At 44.0% G+C, this 15,056-nt stretch overlaps 3 protein-coding genes across 4 annotated transcripts; 1 reads left to right on the forward strand and 2 right to left on the reverse strand.

Annotated features, from left to right (window-relative positions):
* Nucleotides 1-1,082: 1,082 nt before the first annotated feature.
* LOC4327029 (uncharacterized) lies at nt 1,083-1,864 on the reverse strand. Its single transcript, XM_015777637.3, has one exon. The coding sequence runs from the start codon at nt 1,650-1,652 to the stop codon at nt 1,317-1,319; it is 336 nt and encodes a 111-aa protein (XP_015633123.1). The 5' UTR covers nt 1,653-1,864; the 3' UTR covers nt 1,083-1,316.
* A 2,576-nt stretch (nt 1,865-4,440) lies between these two features.
* LOC4327030 (uncharacterized) lies at nt 4,441-6,900 on the reverse strand. The gene is made up of 8 exons (XM_015772189.2): nt 6,757-6,900; nt 6,588-6,670; nt 6,456-6,494; nt 6,297-6,349; nt 6,145-6,208; nt 5,998-6,040; nt 5,875-5,922; nt 4,441-4,831 (listed from the first exon to the last, which is right to left on the reverse strand). Exons 1-8 carry the CDS (start codon nt 6,835-6,837, stop codon nt 4,667-4,669), a joined length of 576 nt encoding a protein of 191 aa, XP_015627675.1. The 5' UTR covers nt 6,838-6,900; the 3' UTR covers nt 4,441-4,666.
* A 200-nt stretch (nt 6,901-7,100) lies between these two features.
* On the forward strand, nt 7,101-11,537 carry LOC4327031 (RHOMBOID-like protein 12, mitochondrial). 2 transcript variants are annotated; one of them, XM_015771764.3, is made up of 8 exons: nt 7,101-7,573; nt 7,663-7,777; nt 7,859-7,978; nt 9,235-9,345; nt 9,641-9,679; nt 10,522-10,626; nt 10,706-10,744; nt 11,231-11,537. In XM_015771764.3, the coding sequence occupies exons 1-8, from the start codon at nt 7,218-7,220 to the stop codon at nt 11,318-11,320; spliced, it is 975 nt and encodes a 324-aa protein (XP_015627250.1). In that variant the 5' UTR covers nt 7,101-7,217; the 3' UTR covers nt 11,321-11,537. The 2 variants fall into 2 exon arrangements, with proteins under 2 accessions (XP_015627250.1, XP_025876960.1); XM_026021175.2 differs by lacking the exon at nt 10,522-10,626.
* Nucleotides 11,538-15,056: the final 3,519 nt, after the last annotated feature.

Raw genomic sequence — 15,056 nt, forward strand, 5'->3', positions numbered from 1 at the left:
TGACGTGTGTGCATGTGTGTCTTTCAAGTTATTGGAAAATACATACTTCTTCTGTTCCAAAAGAAAAATCAAATATCGTACTAGGATATGATGAATCTGGACAGTTCTAGATTCATTTTTTTAGAACAGATGGAGTATTTACTAACTACAGAACTTCACATCCATCATGACCATATTCAAATCCATTCGAGACAAAAATGTTTGTGCATTTTTCGGTGTCCGGTCACCTTCTTCTCCTATCGTCCTCTCGATGTCAGTTAATCAATAGAATTGGCTCATTAGCATATAACTACGTAGCTAGTAAAACCTGCTTCAACCTGTTCAAGAAAAAAAAACATATTCAAGAAAAGAAATGCCCCAACTAAATTCATTTGTGCCAAGAAATGTCACCATGGAATCCAAAGCTCAAAGAGACCATTACGTCAGCACCATGGAAGCACCCGACCAGACCACGCGGTGGCCACGTCAGACGCATTGACCTATGCACCAGAGAATATAGCATGACGGCCTCGTCTTCCTTTATAAAAACCGTATCAAGTTCAGCCTCGTGACAGTGACCATCAGGCCTGCGTCCGCTCGATAACAGATGAGAATTAGTAAGACGGGGTCCTACTACGGCGACAACGATGGGAGAAACGCGCGTCCGTGACCGTCCGAACCGGCGTCGCGTACGAGCAAAACTGGACGGCTGAGTGACCGGTTTAGCAACTCCTTAACACCGAAAGAGTGTCGGTCTCCGATTACGCCGAAAGGGCATCCTGCTACCACGCTACTATCAATCCATTTCTCTTTTCCGTCTTTATAGCTTTTCTCACGGAACATCAATGATGCGAAATGAGATTTACAATTGCACCATTTCTTTTGCTTTCAGCTCTCGATGAGTGAATCTAGCTTTCTAAAGCGGGATGAAGAGGAGAATTTTGAGGCTCGAGGAGGATTGGCAGACTCGCATATTCTTCGAGCGTAAGTATAGCTTAACTGCTTAAGACTCTCGCCTTCATCTTCATGGCGTTACAGCGAACCTGCGTTGCATCAACTCAAAGCAAGACGCGATCATAATGGAAGTCGATACCGAGTAGTACTAGGACGAATTTATGCCATGTTTTTATTGAGAATGGTATTGTACACCCCGGACCACAACGGAGGCGGAATCCTACGCTAACACAGAGCCCACGGCCGCACCGTACACCGGGGGTGGCACGCACTTCCAGGTGGGCCCATGCTGGCGATTACCCCACACAACCCCACCGCCGCCCGGCGACGAGGCGCCGCTGATTCCGCCGGCCGCCCGCGCCACGCCCGCCACCCTCGATTTTCTAGATCTCCGGCTCCGGAGGCACGTCCACGGCGGCCTCCGCCGCCTCCGGGGGGTGGTGCTCCGGGCGGCACCCGGCGACGAAGTCGATGAGCTCCTTGCCGGACTCGTCGATGGTGCTGGAGGGGGGCGGCGAGATCCGGAGCAGGACGGCCACGGCCACGAGGAAGAACCCCGTGGAGACGAGCAGCGGCCAGAAGAAGGAGACCACGGCGCCGAGCCTGGGCCCGATGGCGGAGATCGACACCACCGTGGCCGCCACCAGCGCCACCACGGCCGCCGCCTGCAGCCGGTGCTCCCACATTACCTCCCCGAGCTTATTCCCCTTGGTCGCCATCGCCAGGTCGATCTGCCCAGCGCCCCGCGAGAGAGAGATCTAGAGCGCTCTCTCTACCTTGCTATAGCTACTAGCTACTACTACGGTGGCTAGGGCTTTTGGCCTTGCGAGATGTGGTGGTGGCTACTGGTGAGTGGGGAAAGGGATGGAGGGGGAGAGAGAGCTTGGGGTTATCCCGGACTGATAAGGAGATTCGGCCTGCCGCCGCCTCCAGCCAAGGTTGTGTGCTCTTTTGGGCATGTTTTTGCTTGCAGCGCCGGGGGAATGGTGCGGACTGTGGATGACTCCGCCTGCCTTTCTGTCCGGAGTTTACCAAAATGCCCTCACTCTGGAGTCAGCTTTGTTTATGCTGCCCCTGGTTGCCAAGTAATTTGATCCACGTGTATTATTTGTGCGCTAAATTGAAGTGCAAAATAAGATGACGTGAACCATGTTACCGCTAAAATGTTTATTAAATGACTTTGTAACCGTTATATCTATTGCCGAAAAAATAAAGATATCGTTATGAAATCTTTAACGATGTGACCATTACCTTTGTTGTTTTCTCTAACTAGAAACCTATATCACTACTTTAAAAACTTCTTTTTGGACGGTGATGGGCCATCGCTGCTTATGGGGCAATAATCCATGCAAAACTTATAGTCTATTATCGATATAGTTGACTGCTCAGCACTTTTCATCTCATCACGTGAATAGTTTGGTAATTAAATAGTTTTAGGTTTTTAGATGTGTTATAATTTTTTAAAATATTCTGTCATAATGCACGGATGCATATTTATCATTTTTGTTTGTTCGGCTGCTAGATTTGTGACTGCACTATACTCGACATCAACAGTGCCATGCACGCACACAACGACGGCATAGCCATAGCCGCCGTTGTCCGCCTACTAAACAATCCCTTTCTTTCTTGTTAAGATCTTAAGTGTTAACTATAATATTTAACATTAAATCAACACTCGTATACTAGTGGAGTCATATCGCTTAGCATCATTTATTTTTAACAAATATCGCTTAGCATCATAAAACTTCAGTCATGTACTAAGGGTTTATAAACTAAAAAGAAAAGGTTCTTGAAACACAAAGGGTTTATAATCAAGAACACCACTCGATCGCCGGAATAGTCACAGCTGGTCCATATCCAACCCGTGCCAACCACCGGTGGTGCGGGCAGTGTGCCGGCAACCAAAAAGGGTTCCAACTTTGGGGAGGGCATTTCGGGGAAAGCGATTGGTGTGTATCAGCGGCTTGGATTTGTCGGGGCCCATTTGGCGAGACACGCGGCCGCAGGCAGAGGGCACAACGTCGGGAACGTGCGGGAGCGCGCGTGACGGGCGCAGGCGGCTGCGTCGCTCACGTGCAGGGCACCCGCCGGCCGCACCACTCCCCCTCCGGCCCTCCCGATCTCGACTGGGCCGGCCGTTGCATATCGTCCCCGCAGCTCGAACGGCCTCTTGCTTGCCTGCCTTGCTTTGATTTGGCACGAGATGAGAGTAACGTTACGTGGTGGGTTCTACTGTTCGGATGAGATCTCGTTTGTTTTCTTTTGTTTGAAAGAGGGGGAGGAGGAACAGGTGCGGCACTGGCGGAGGGAGTCTGGTCCATGTCTCGACGCCGACGGGATATGGGATCATGGGAGACGAATGCACACAACGGCACCGGGCGGCGGACGATGCCGAATTGCCGAGACACTTGTTTACTGTTTTTGCGTGTTTTGTTATGGAAGGTTTTGATGTCCTGGCCATGCTCTGACATGACAGTAGCAAACGTGGGCAAGATTTTTGGGTTAATGAACCCGAGCTACAAGAAGGAAGCCCCTGTTAGAGCAAGCTTAATAGTATAGCTAAGTAGTAGCTACAATTCATCTATAACCAATCTAATAGCTCATCCATACAATAGTTACATACTACACTATTAATACCTGGTCCCACCTGTCAAACACACATTGCGTCTTAGAGTCCGTGCTACAGCTAGCTACAAATCTGTAGCTCGCTGCTCTTCTCTCTCCTTATTTATCTCCTTAAAATACAAATCTGTAGCTTGCTGCTCTTCTTTCTCTTTATTTATCTCCTTAAAATATGTTTGCAGCTGGCTTATAGCCTGCTATTGGACATGCTCTTAGGGCACCCACAATGGTTATCTATAAGCTATCTATAAGAGATCAATGTCAGCATATTTTCCTACTTGGAAGATATTAAATGAAGAGAGAGAGCAAAGCTATCTACTAGATTAGAGATAGTCTATAGAGAAAAACGAGGCAATGCATGAGAGAGCTATAGATACCTATGTAGACATACTATTGAGGTGATTTACTATTAATCTAGTCTATTGCTGAGATGTACATGTTTTATAGAGAGCACCCTACTTTACCATAGCGGGTGCTCTTAGGCCCTGTTTAGTTCCAAAGTTTTTTTTTCCAAACTTTCAACCTTCCATCACATCAACCTTTCATACACACACAACTTTTCTATCACATTGTACCAATTTCAACCAAACTTCCAAACTTCAGCGTGAACTAAACACAGCCTTAGTAACAATAGTATACTTTTTAACGTTTCAATGTATACGAAAAATTTGGCAGCCCGCTAAATAAAACCGTAAACATGAAGAAAACAACCTCGCTTGACATGGAGGGAAGAACAGAACAGAGAACATCTTCAAGGGCATCATGCACGCAATAAGTTGGTAAAAAAGAGAATAATAGAAGAGCTTTTCCTCGGAATAATAATAAAAAAAAGCTGATCCGGAGTTCCGGACACACCGATAAGCTGCATTATGGGGAAAAGACATGTAAACCGGAAAAACCGCAATATATGCTACTTTCCAATTCTTCAGTTTGAACAAGCACAGACGGAATGGGAGCACACACTGATAAACATCTGATAGACGGAAATATATCTGCCAAAACTAATACACTTGTTTTCCGCAGTGGGTGGGATTACCCACCATGTAATGTAAATCACCACATAAGGCTATATAAATCCTTTTGCAAAAGAAAAGGTTTCTGAGTTCTAAAATTAATCTTCTACAAAATCCCTGGCCTCTTCTTCATCTGAATCATCTTGCTGTCTAGCTTGTTCAGCATATTCGTCAAGGGATGCAGCAGGGAAAATGTCCCCTTCACGACTTCTGTCAGCAATCTTTGGAACCGACGGTCCGCTCTCCCCGCCACCTTTGTTCATCTGCAACAAAATGTTGATGTTAATAAATATGCATGGAATTACTAGTTCACGTGAATAACTAAATGGACCAGCAATTCTAAAAAAATGATTTCCATTTGGTTACCAAAATGAAAATTAGAATAATAAGCTAAGGCTTCAGTTCCAATAAGGTACCATGATAATTTGGAATCTTAATGCACTTTCATCTCGACAATTTCAAGTCAAAAGTTTGGCAACCAGTTTGTTTAAGAATTGATGTTCCAAAGCTGAATAATAATAATAGTACATCTCATGTACTATGGATCTTGATATTGCAACCATTCTAAGCAAGCATGCTATGTTTTTCTTTTTCCATACCTGAAAAGCTAAATTAACAGATCATATTTACATTCTACAGGGAGCGGGGTATAAAACAATCTTAACTGATACTACTAATTAGTAATTACAGGTCAAAATGTTTCAAGACAGGTGAAACTTTAGAACATGGACCAGCCATTTATATTCACATGCTCAGATTTAATGTATAGCAATATAATAGAACTCCAGATAAAGACCTGTAAAGAATCCTTACAGTTAAACGAACCACTGATGCCAGAGCAAACAATTGTGTACAAGAATTTAAAACAATCAAAGTTCTATTCACATTTAATGCTACATATTGGAACAACAAAAACCATGAATAGCACAAGAAGAGAAGGTGCATAATATTAATTCATTCAACTTGGACATCGAAACAAAGGCAGTGGCACCTTAATACTAGAATACACATAATTTAGAGATCTCCATAATTTAAGTTGTCCAAAATAACGATGCATCCAAAGAAACACATAAAAGGGAAAAATTCAAGGGTATATGCGAAATACTGTGGTGAACTGGGGATTATTTTCAAATGATAAATCAAACAATACAATTATGACAAAATCTTTGTTCTAATTTCTTGCAGTGCTGCCTTCAGATATCATGGGAAACATATATTGTGATTAGGCATCCCTTGAAGACAAACATTCGCTATACCTAATCAGATAAAGATATATCATTAAAAACATGCCATAGTAAGTACTCACAAGGCGAAGAAGTGTGCGCCTCTCCCTCTCCCTAGCACCTCTTATGGCCTACAAAATAATTTAATAGTCAGCACAAAAGAAAACGTTCACAACAATCTCCATTCAAATATAGCACAACCAAACCTCCTCTAGTTCCTTGCGCTCACTCTCCTGTTCACTAAGATCCCTAGAAAATGGTAGAAAATTGTTAGCCACCTAAGTTTCAAAGTTAGGATATCATTTGGTTATGCTAATACTAGTACCACAACATAGTAAACAAGCAGGGATCACCTTCCGACAAGCGCTTTAACACAAGTGCAGCACTTCGCGCAAATCCCAAGGTCCTTGGAGCAAGCTGCATTGAGCATATGCAACAGAGAAATCAGTAACAACATCAACACCATCATAGCAAAAGACGACATGGTGGAGTAGCCGAAATTCACCCGTGCAGACGTTGTGATACGCCTGTCGGACGTTCCGTTTCCCACACTTCTGACTGCAAAAACCAAACGAGAACTATCAGCATCCATCACTGCCCACTCCTCCATAGTTCCATCAATCGAGTGAGTGCGATAATTACGAAAAAGGGCAAGAGAAGGTACCATTTTGCCGGCTCAACGATAGGCTTGTACTTCCCGTATCTGCCAAGAAGAGACAAACAGATCGGACCGAGAGGCCAAGAAGCTAAAATTACGAGCTAAGATTAACGACGACTACAGAAGGGGACTCCCGACCTTCTCTTCCAGTCGATTTGGTCCTTGCAGCGCTGGCAGACGCCGGTGATCTCCGACAAAGGACGGAACCTGCCGCCGGGCTCCTGCAGCGGCGAGGATTCCAGCCGTGAGACTCAGGCCTTGAAAAAAAGAGGATAAAGAAGGAGAGGGAGGCGGCTCGAGGACTCACGGTCTCGTTGATCTTCTGCCCGAGGTTGGGCTTCCACGCGTAGCGGTTCTGATGCTTCGGGGGACCCTGCCGCTTCGACATCGCTCTCCTCCCCCCGCGAGACTCGCGCGCCGCCGGGAAGGTTTCCGTCGTCCTCCTCGAGCTGAGCCCCCCTCCGCCGCGGCGCCGCCTACCCTTAAAACCTTCTCGCTGCGTCGGCTACGCAATCGCGACAGCAGCAGCCGTTCGATCGAGAAATCAACGGCCTACGTGCGGGGAAAGCGGTCGTGGACGTTTGATGGGCCGCGGCCCAAGCAGTAGGCCCAGCGATTCCCCCTTCCGTGTCCTTCCCGAAGCCGGAAGTTGAGAAATTGGAGCTGATCAACCGGAGAGCGCAAAGCCACCGGCCGCGCCGCCGCGAAAGCCCGAGGCGGAGGAGACGGCGGCGGAGCGAAGAGTAGGCGGCGGGGAGCTAGGCGGGAATGGCGACGGGGAGGAGGTTCCTGCAGTTCCAGTCGCTCCTCGCGCAGCAAGCCCTACGCCTCCGCGCCGCCCCGAGACCTAAACCCCAACCAAACCCCCCCCACCGATTCCTCCACGCCCCATCCAGTCCCGCGGCCGCCTCGCCCTCCCGCCTCCCCCTATGGCGCAGCACTGGCTCGCTCCTGCCGGTGAGCGCGGCGGCGGCCGCGGCGGCGGCGGCAGCCGCCCGGGCCGCCGCGGCGCGGTGGCTGATGGCCGCGCGCGAGGCGGGCTCGCTCGAGCTCTTCTCGCTGCAGCGGCGCAGGTCCTCGGGGTGGTTCCCCTCCTCGTCCATGTTCCTTAGCGGCGTGTCCTGGTGAGGTTTCGGTTCGTATGGTTTGAAATGGGGGATTTTCGTGGTGGTTTAGTGATTTTTTTTTGGGTTGGTTTTGATGTTCAATGAAGGACGAAGTGGTTGCCGTCCGCCGATGGGGCAGTGTTGATGCTCGTGGGCGCCAATGTGGGCGTGTTCATGCTATGGCACCTGGCTGATCCTAGCTTCATGAGGAGGCATTTTATGGTTAGTGATCAGTCGAAGAGCTTCTGCTTTTGTTTCAGAAGTGGTTGATTAAGTGTGGCTTGATTATTGTTTGATGAGCAGATTTCTCTTGATAACTTCAAAAGCGGGAGGTTACACACGTTGCTCACGAATGCCTTCAGCCACGCAGAGAGTGGTCACCTCATCAGCAATATGATCGGTCTCTACTTCTTCGGATCAAGTGTAAGATGTTCAGCTGCTCACCATTCTCTCTTGTTATTACAATGCAGAAGTCTGTACTCCCTCCATTATCAAATAGATAACATTTTAATATCAAAATATTAAGATTTAATGTGTGCAAATGACATCAGCAGATTTTCATGATTTTCATGTAGTTATCTTCGATAATCTTTATAAATATATGATTAAAAAAAACAATGATCAAACAAGTGCATTGGTGACTATGTTGATGTCCTAAACGACAAGTAAAAAGGATTAGTTTGTCCTTCTATGCACCTATGTGCAACTTTATGCATTCTCAAATCCTAAATAGAAACAAAGGAATGGATATGGTGACTTGTCAATATAGTGGAAATCATTACTATTACTAGTTTGCTTTCTGAAACACCTGAATTATAGCTGTTTTGAATTATCAAATCAGTCAAAGAATCATAAGTTGAGTGTAGACTAAAAACATTATCTAACACTTGATCCAAGACATGATCTTGTTGCTATAATATATGCTCATCTGAATTCCAGCATCTTTTGTTGAATATTTCAAGCAAGTCTGAATTACCATCAACTTGTTGGCATGATTCATGCTGGGTGAACTTGACCGTGTAAAATTAAGAAAGAGTAATATATTTGGTAGTGGAGTATTGAATTTGATCTAGCAATTTTTCTTTATTTTGACATTATTGAATTTGACCAATCAAATTTTGATTATATTTTTTCTCTAGTAAAAAAAATTAAAATTGGCTTGATGTTTGTAAAACAATTCTTTGTTTCATTAGTTTCTTGCAAAGGTCACATGTAATGAAGAGTTATAATACTTCATTGCCAAGCCCCCCTCCATCAGTCCAGAGACACACAGAGAGGTTATTGACATTTCCTGTGCTAGTTATTCAACCGAGCCAATCAGAGTTGTACGTATTGATGACTGATGAAGGCACCATGCAGGAGAAGATGTGAGGCTGTTTTTCAGGTCTGATGAAATAGCCAGCTAGGTAGAGAGATCCTGCAATGATTTGCCATGGGAATTCAATGTCTACCATGGTTTGAATGTACTAGATACGGTTTATCCATTTTATAAAAACAAAATCAATAGCATATAACTATTCCCTTCTAATTTTAGTATTTCTATTTATCATGTTTAGTGTAGTTAAGATTCGTTCTCCAAATGAAGGGACTAGTATATATATTGTACTCTGATTTTCTATTGGCCATTTATTACTTATATTGCATGTGCTGAATTGCTTTTTTTTTCCTTTGTGAATCAGATTTCCAACATGTTTGGTCCTGCTTTTCTACTGAAGTTGTACGTAGCAGGAGCACTTGCTGGATCTGCATTCTTCTTGCTAGAGAAAGCCTTCCTAGCTCCACGAAGACAGGTAAGCCTGGATATGATGTGAATTCTTATGCATCAGGGAACCAGGATTTCTAATCCTGGACCAGGATGTCCTATGTCATCCAATTCTGAAACAAAATCCTATGTCAACGTGATTTCTAGTTAAGAAAAGCTAACCTGTGAAAATGCTAGTACCTGGTAGTTCGCTGCTAGCTACTAGATGCCAACCAGCCTCTTGGTATTGGCACTCGTGTGGGACATATCCTGCATGAAAAGGGTTCAATATTTATGATTTTGCAATAATCTCCCTAATCTAATATGTAATATTTATTTTGCAGTTTTATGGCGGATGGGACAATTCAAGAACTCCTGCGCTTGTATGTGATTTATTGATTTCTTGTTCTTGCAGTTCACTTTATTTCGCGCTGGTATTCAGAAAACAAGCATTATTATGACATAATCACATCAGTAGTCTGATGGCAGCGATTTTTTCCCACCTACCTATTATGTGTTCATCTTATACACCCAAATAATTAATTAAAAAGCAGTACTGCAAATTTGAATCGCTATGATAGTTTAATTTAATGTATATATAGCCAACAAAGGGATATCCTATTTGCTACTGTACTCAGAGATGTCAGTGGAGCCTCGTTCCCTGTTCCCCCACAGGGAATTCTTCCACAGGGGACGGGGATGGTTGCAACTGATTCTCCACGGGAAATTAAATGTGGAAAAACTTATGCCCCCTTGGGTCTAGCATGGGCGGGGATGATCTTCTGTTGCCCATCCCTGTCCTTCGTGAGGATACCCGATTAAAAATCGGGATAGGGATCCAAGTCCATTGCAAATTATGTAGGCCTAAAGGTCCAATCGAGCCATAATTAGTGGATGAAGATCTTGTGTTGTTGTCACGTGGATTAGTGGATATATGCTAGTATATTTATATAAAGTGTGGATATTATTTGTTAATTACATTTCGATTTGAGATGTATATGTTGTTTTAAACGGGCCCTCCATGAGGATTAATTCCCCGCGTGGGGTGGGATGGGAAAATTGTTCCTGATTGCAGTTTACGAGGGTGGGGAAATTTGTGGCCCGCAGGGATAGGGATGGGTTGTATTCCCCAGCGGGGATTACCCGTTGCCATCTCTACCTGTACTAGTACTAAGTTATTACTTGTTACACCCAAAACATAACCTATTATATTCATGTGAATCAGGGTGCAAGTGCTGCTGCTAATGCAATTATCCTTCTTGACATCTTTTTGTATCCAAAGAAACTAGTCTATCTTTACTTCTTCATTCCTATTCCAGCTGCAATTATGGTGAGAAGCTTTTTTTCTTCAAAACTTTCTGTTAAGCATGGTTGCTATGATGTAAAACAAAAACTCTTTGACTTTTCAGGGGGCTATTTTGATCGGTGCTGATTTGCTGAGGGTGAAGGTATGCAGTAACTTAAAATGTGACTTCTTTTCATGTGGATTTGCTAATGTAATAAGTGCTCCTTTTGGTTTTTTGGTGCTACCCTGTTGCTTTTCCATGAGTTTTGACTGTGGTAGTGTGCTGGTTCAGCAGATGCATTACAGTATAGCTGTTGGACACTGCTACTTTCATTTTTATTTCAATTTTGGGATTTTTGTGAATCGCTTACTCTGTGAAGTTCCTGCCTGCAGTAGCTCTGGTCTTAAATTAACCTGATATTTTTTAAAAAGTTGATATTCACATTTAGGGTGGCTAGGAATATTTTACTGATTTTTCCATGTGATGTTTCTGTTTCTAGAATGTACTAGCCTTTCCTGGCTAGTTGAAATTCTATGTTTTATATCTTTCTTCTTGATGATTACATTTATCTAATTTATGCTTTTTATATATATACTTCCTTTTCCCCAAAAAAAGTTGTACAGAGGCTGATATCTGTTTATTTTTTAGAGGCAAGGTCAGGTATCAGGTACTTCTCATTTAGGTGGTGCCCTAATAGCTGCTCTTGCATGGGCTCGAATCAGGAAGGGTTGGATCTGATCATGTACTCCATCTGGTGGGCTGATAGTTGCAACATGTCATTTGACGAGTTACTCATGGACCATGCGACTCGTCCAAGTCTCTGATGTAGGAATGCTTAAAAACTTCCTGGAGAATATCTCGGTAGCATCGTACTAGATATTGTTGACTGATTGGCAGGAAACCATCCTTAACATAATAACATTTATCCCTGTGGTGGATTGCAAGGGCATTTTCATGGCTGGTCATCACAATTTGTCAATAGCATACTAACATGTGTGATGCAGAAATGTCTCTGCTCGCGTGCAAGCGGGTGCTATAATTAGCTGGACAGATGGTACTGTAGTAATTAAGCTCAGAAGTTGCCAGGGAACGGGAGGTCGGGATCGAAGGCTCCAAGCAGATGGCACAGTTGGTTTATTATGGTCCGACTGCGTTGGAGAGGGTTTAGCTCGCCACTACTGCTCTATCCTGCAATGATAATGCGATGCTACACGCGGTACACCTGTGCTGTGCGGCCGGCTGTGTCACGCATCAGTATTACCATTTGCCAGTCGCCTCGCCTGGCATGGATGGAACCATCGATGCATGTTCTCTTGATGAGCCTATAAGTCGGCCCATCAGGCTGCAGGCCCAGCTCGAAGTCCACTGCAAACACAGATGTACCAGCCTCTTAAGGGCCGGCGACAGGTTGATTGTACACACATGCGTCAGCTGCAAAGGAACAAGGTCCAATTAATCCTCCGTCAGGTACTCCCTCCGTCCCAAAATATAATAACTTATAGCCTCTAAAATTTGTCCCAACATATAACAATTTTTACACTAACATTGTCTTCTCAACCAATCACAACCCTCCACCATTCAAATTTTCCACATACCTCCACTTATCGAATTACAACTCTCCTCTATTCAATTGTACCTACTTTTCTTAATAACCATGTTTAACTCTAAAAATGTTTATATTGTGGGATGGAGGAAGTAATACCCGTGCATACTGTAGCGCCAGGTTAATTGTACATATGCAATGGGTCTGCTGTATGCTGCAGTAGTTATACGTACACGTGCAATCACTACATTATATTGGAACCGTTTTTTTTCCTTCACAGGTAGAATTCGTCAGGACCGTCGGTTAACACACTGATTTTTCGCGATATGGACGTACGACGGCCTTCAGAAGACATTCAAGTGATTTTTCCTTCTTAATAAAAAACGAATTAACGCAGTTGCAATATGTTCGCCTTTTGTGTTCCACTTAATTAAGCTTTTGTGATTTTTTTTTTGAAAAATAGCTCAAAATATGCAATAGATCATGGGGAGAATCAGTTTGACGACTAAAATACCGCGAGGAGCAACCGCCCTTTGCATGCATCGATCGCATTCTGTTAATTAATGAAATGCATGCATCTGCTTACAGAATTTAGGTTGGTAGCAGCTAGTTAAGGTAGCTGATTTTCTTTTCTCCCCATTTCTAGTTAAGAAACTCACGGTTCGATCTGTACCTAGCGGCTAGCGCACGTACCTACTATAGAATTAGTCATGCTACAGAAGAGATAAACGAAAGAGTGATCAACGAAATGAGGATAATGCATGGTACAGGCTATGCATTTGGTAGGCCACTCCCCTATACTGCTCTCCAAAGCATAATCTTACGAGAGTATCATTGCTCGTGTGTCCAATTTGCTCGTCTGTCACGTACCATGCAAGACACATCCATTTGCCACAGCCCACACTACACAGTTCATCATCATCTCCCTTAATAATAATCAACCTTAACTGCCATACACCATATATTCACACCTAAGGATAGCCAGCGTGCAATCTATTGCTCTAGCTAGTTGGCTACATTGTTGATCAAAATCGGTTCATGTGTGTGCATGCATATAATTACATAATTACTAGATGCGTAGGCTAGGTTACTTTTCCAGCATGAGAACAGCTAGTCTAGCTAATTACCGGTTTGTTGCTAAGCTAGTTAGCTATACTCAAAGTTAACAAACGGATGAAACTAAAGATGAAAGGAAGATGAGTTTGATAGGAAAAATGTGGGGAGGAATCGTGGTAGCCTCAGGGGACCATTCATGTGAAAGGGTATATATTGGTCCATGTCTCTCCGTGGCAAAAGATACGAAGGGTACATCTGCTTAGCTAACTGCTTGCTGCATGCATGCAAACCCTAGCTACAGGGCTATGCAGACACAGTGCACGCAGAGAGAGAGAGAGAGAGAGAGAGAGAGAGAGAGAGAGAGAGAGAGAGAGAGAGAGAGAGAGAGAGAGAGAGAGAGAGCGCTTTAACCGTAGGGGGCCTAGCTCAGCTCGCCTCCAAAGACCAGCCCCCCGGCCAGGCCAGGCCAGCCACAGAGCCAGCCCCACTGCTGGTCTTTTACTACTCATCAACCCCACTCACTGGTCACTTCCCTTCGCTTGCTGCTTGCTAGCTATAGCAGCTTGATTTTTCTTTTTTTCTTGGGGAACTGCTAGGCTAGATGATTGGTGGTCACGGAGACAAAATTTTTGCAAACTTAAGATGCTTGTCCTTTTGTTTTAGGTATGCCATTCAAAGATAAGACATGGTTGTGTGTGTGTGTATATATGCCTCTGTATATACATGTGTACATATACAAATCAACCAAAAGGCTGTCTTTTCTCAGCTGGGCAATGTCTTTGCAGATATTCATGTTTTATTCAGGGGTGTAGAGCTGAACCTAGAGCAGAGCTAATGTGCCCTTGGTAGCTACTTCTTAATTTATGTTTTGAATTATTGTATAGTATTTTTTATAGCATGTAAATAGGATTATGGAGCTAAAGCCTAACTCCTAAGGCTCAAGTCCTAGTAATTACGAAGTAGTATCTTCAAAACCCTGGCTTTCTTTTTGAAACAAAGTCCTAATTACTCTTAGCTTGTCTTTGACCCTGCAGGGTCTTGTCCACGGTAGACAGCAGGAGTTGTTTGGAAGGGTTTTTGTCAGGAAATGTTTTCGGCTCTACTAGCTAGTAGTAGCCGCTGCTAAGGCAGGGGAACAGCGTCTTTTTTCCCCAAATAAGCAGAGAAGCACATATACGTGCAGATGATCGAGTAGCTATAGCTTGTTAGATCAGTGCACAAAAGAAAGGTCGCTTTGGGATTTGGGTTCAGCTTTGGCAAAGGTGCGTACGTGGAGGGAAAAAGATCTACCTAGCCCTGATATATTGCTCTCAATCGATCGATCCGGCACGCAAGATGAGATAGTGACCCCCACGTACGCAGTGCTCGCTTTCCTCTTGGTCAAATGGGTAGGATGATGGCACGCAGAATGAACCGCTGATACGCAGGTCTTAGCTGCTGTTTGGTCTGCTAATTAATAATCTCACTTAATTACCAATTAGTGATCGGTCAAATATTGGTGGTGACTGACAACAAGAAGAATAACTGTCATGTTGGGTTAATTAAGTTTGCTTGAATAATATTAATCTAATACATACACATTGTCAATGTATTCTAGTATCTCAGTGGCTAGCTTTCTTGTCTCAGGAATGATTTTCTTATGCCGCACGGTGATTCTCCATTCATGGATATTGGTGGCTCAACATGTAAGACAGAATTTTCAAAGAAGAACTTCAGTGCGAGTTGATAGTACGTCTTAATTATGATTTTCACCAAGGTTGCTTGGCAAATATGGGACCGATTATCTTAAAGCATGAGAGGGTGTCTTCACCATAATTTACTGGTCGTACCAATCAATCCTCCAAAGTTGTCGAGAATGTTGATCTGCTCCGGTGT

The sequence above is a fragment of the Oryza sativa genome, chromosome 1 (genome assembly GCF_034140825.1).
Source record: "Oryza sativa Japonica Group chromosome 1, ASM3414082v1".
Classification (NCBI taxonomy): Eukaryota; Viridiplantae; Streptophyta; class Magnoliopsida; order Poales; family Poaceae; genus Oryza; species Oryza sativa.

Excerpts from the sequence above, each read along its gene's own strand:
- LOC4327030 (XM_015772189.2), bottom strand. The coding sequence starts at position 6,837 with ATGTCGAAGCGGCAGGGTCCCCCGAAGCATCAGAACCGCTACGCGTGG. Across the intron at positions 6,671-6,756 it reads GGCAGAAGATCAACGAGACC|GAGCCCGGCGGCAGGTTCCG; the intron begins GTGAGTCCTCGA and ends TCGCCGCTGCAG. Across the intron at positions 6,041-6,144 it reads GTTAAAGCGCTTGTCGGAAG|GGATCTTAGTGAACAGGAGA; the intron begins GTGATCCCTGCT and ends ACCATTTTCTAG.
- LOC4327029 (XM_015777637.3), bottom strand. The coding sequence starts at position 1,652 with ATGGCGACCAAGGGGAATAAGCTCGGGGAGGTAATGTGGGAGCACCGG.
- LOC4327031 (XM_015771764.3), top strand. The coding sequence starts at position 7,218 with ATGGCGACGGGGAGGAGGTTCCTGCAGTTCCAGTCGCTCCTCGCGCAG. Across the intron at positions 9,680-10,521 it reads ATTCAAGAACTCCTGCGCTT|GGTGCAAGTGCTGCTGCTAA; the intron begins GTATGTGATTTA and ends CATGTGAATCAG. Across the intron at positions 10,745-11,230 it reads CTGATTTGCTGAGGGTGAAG|AGGCAAGGTCAGGTATCAGG; the intron begins GTATGCAGTAAC and ends TTTATTTTTTAG.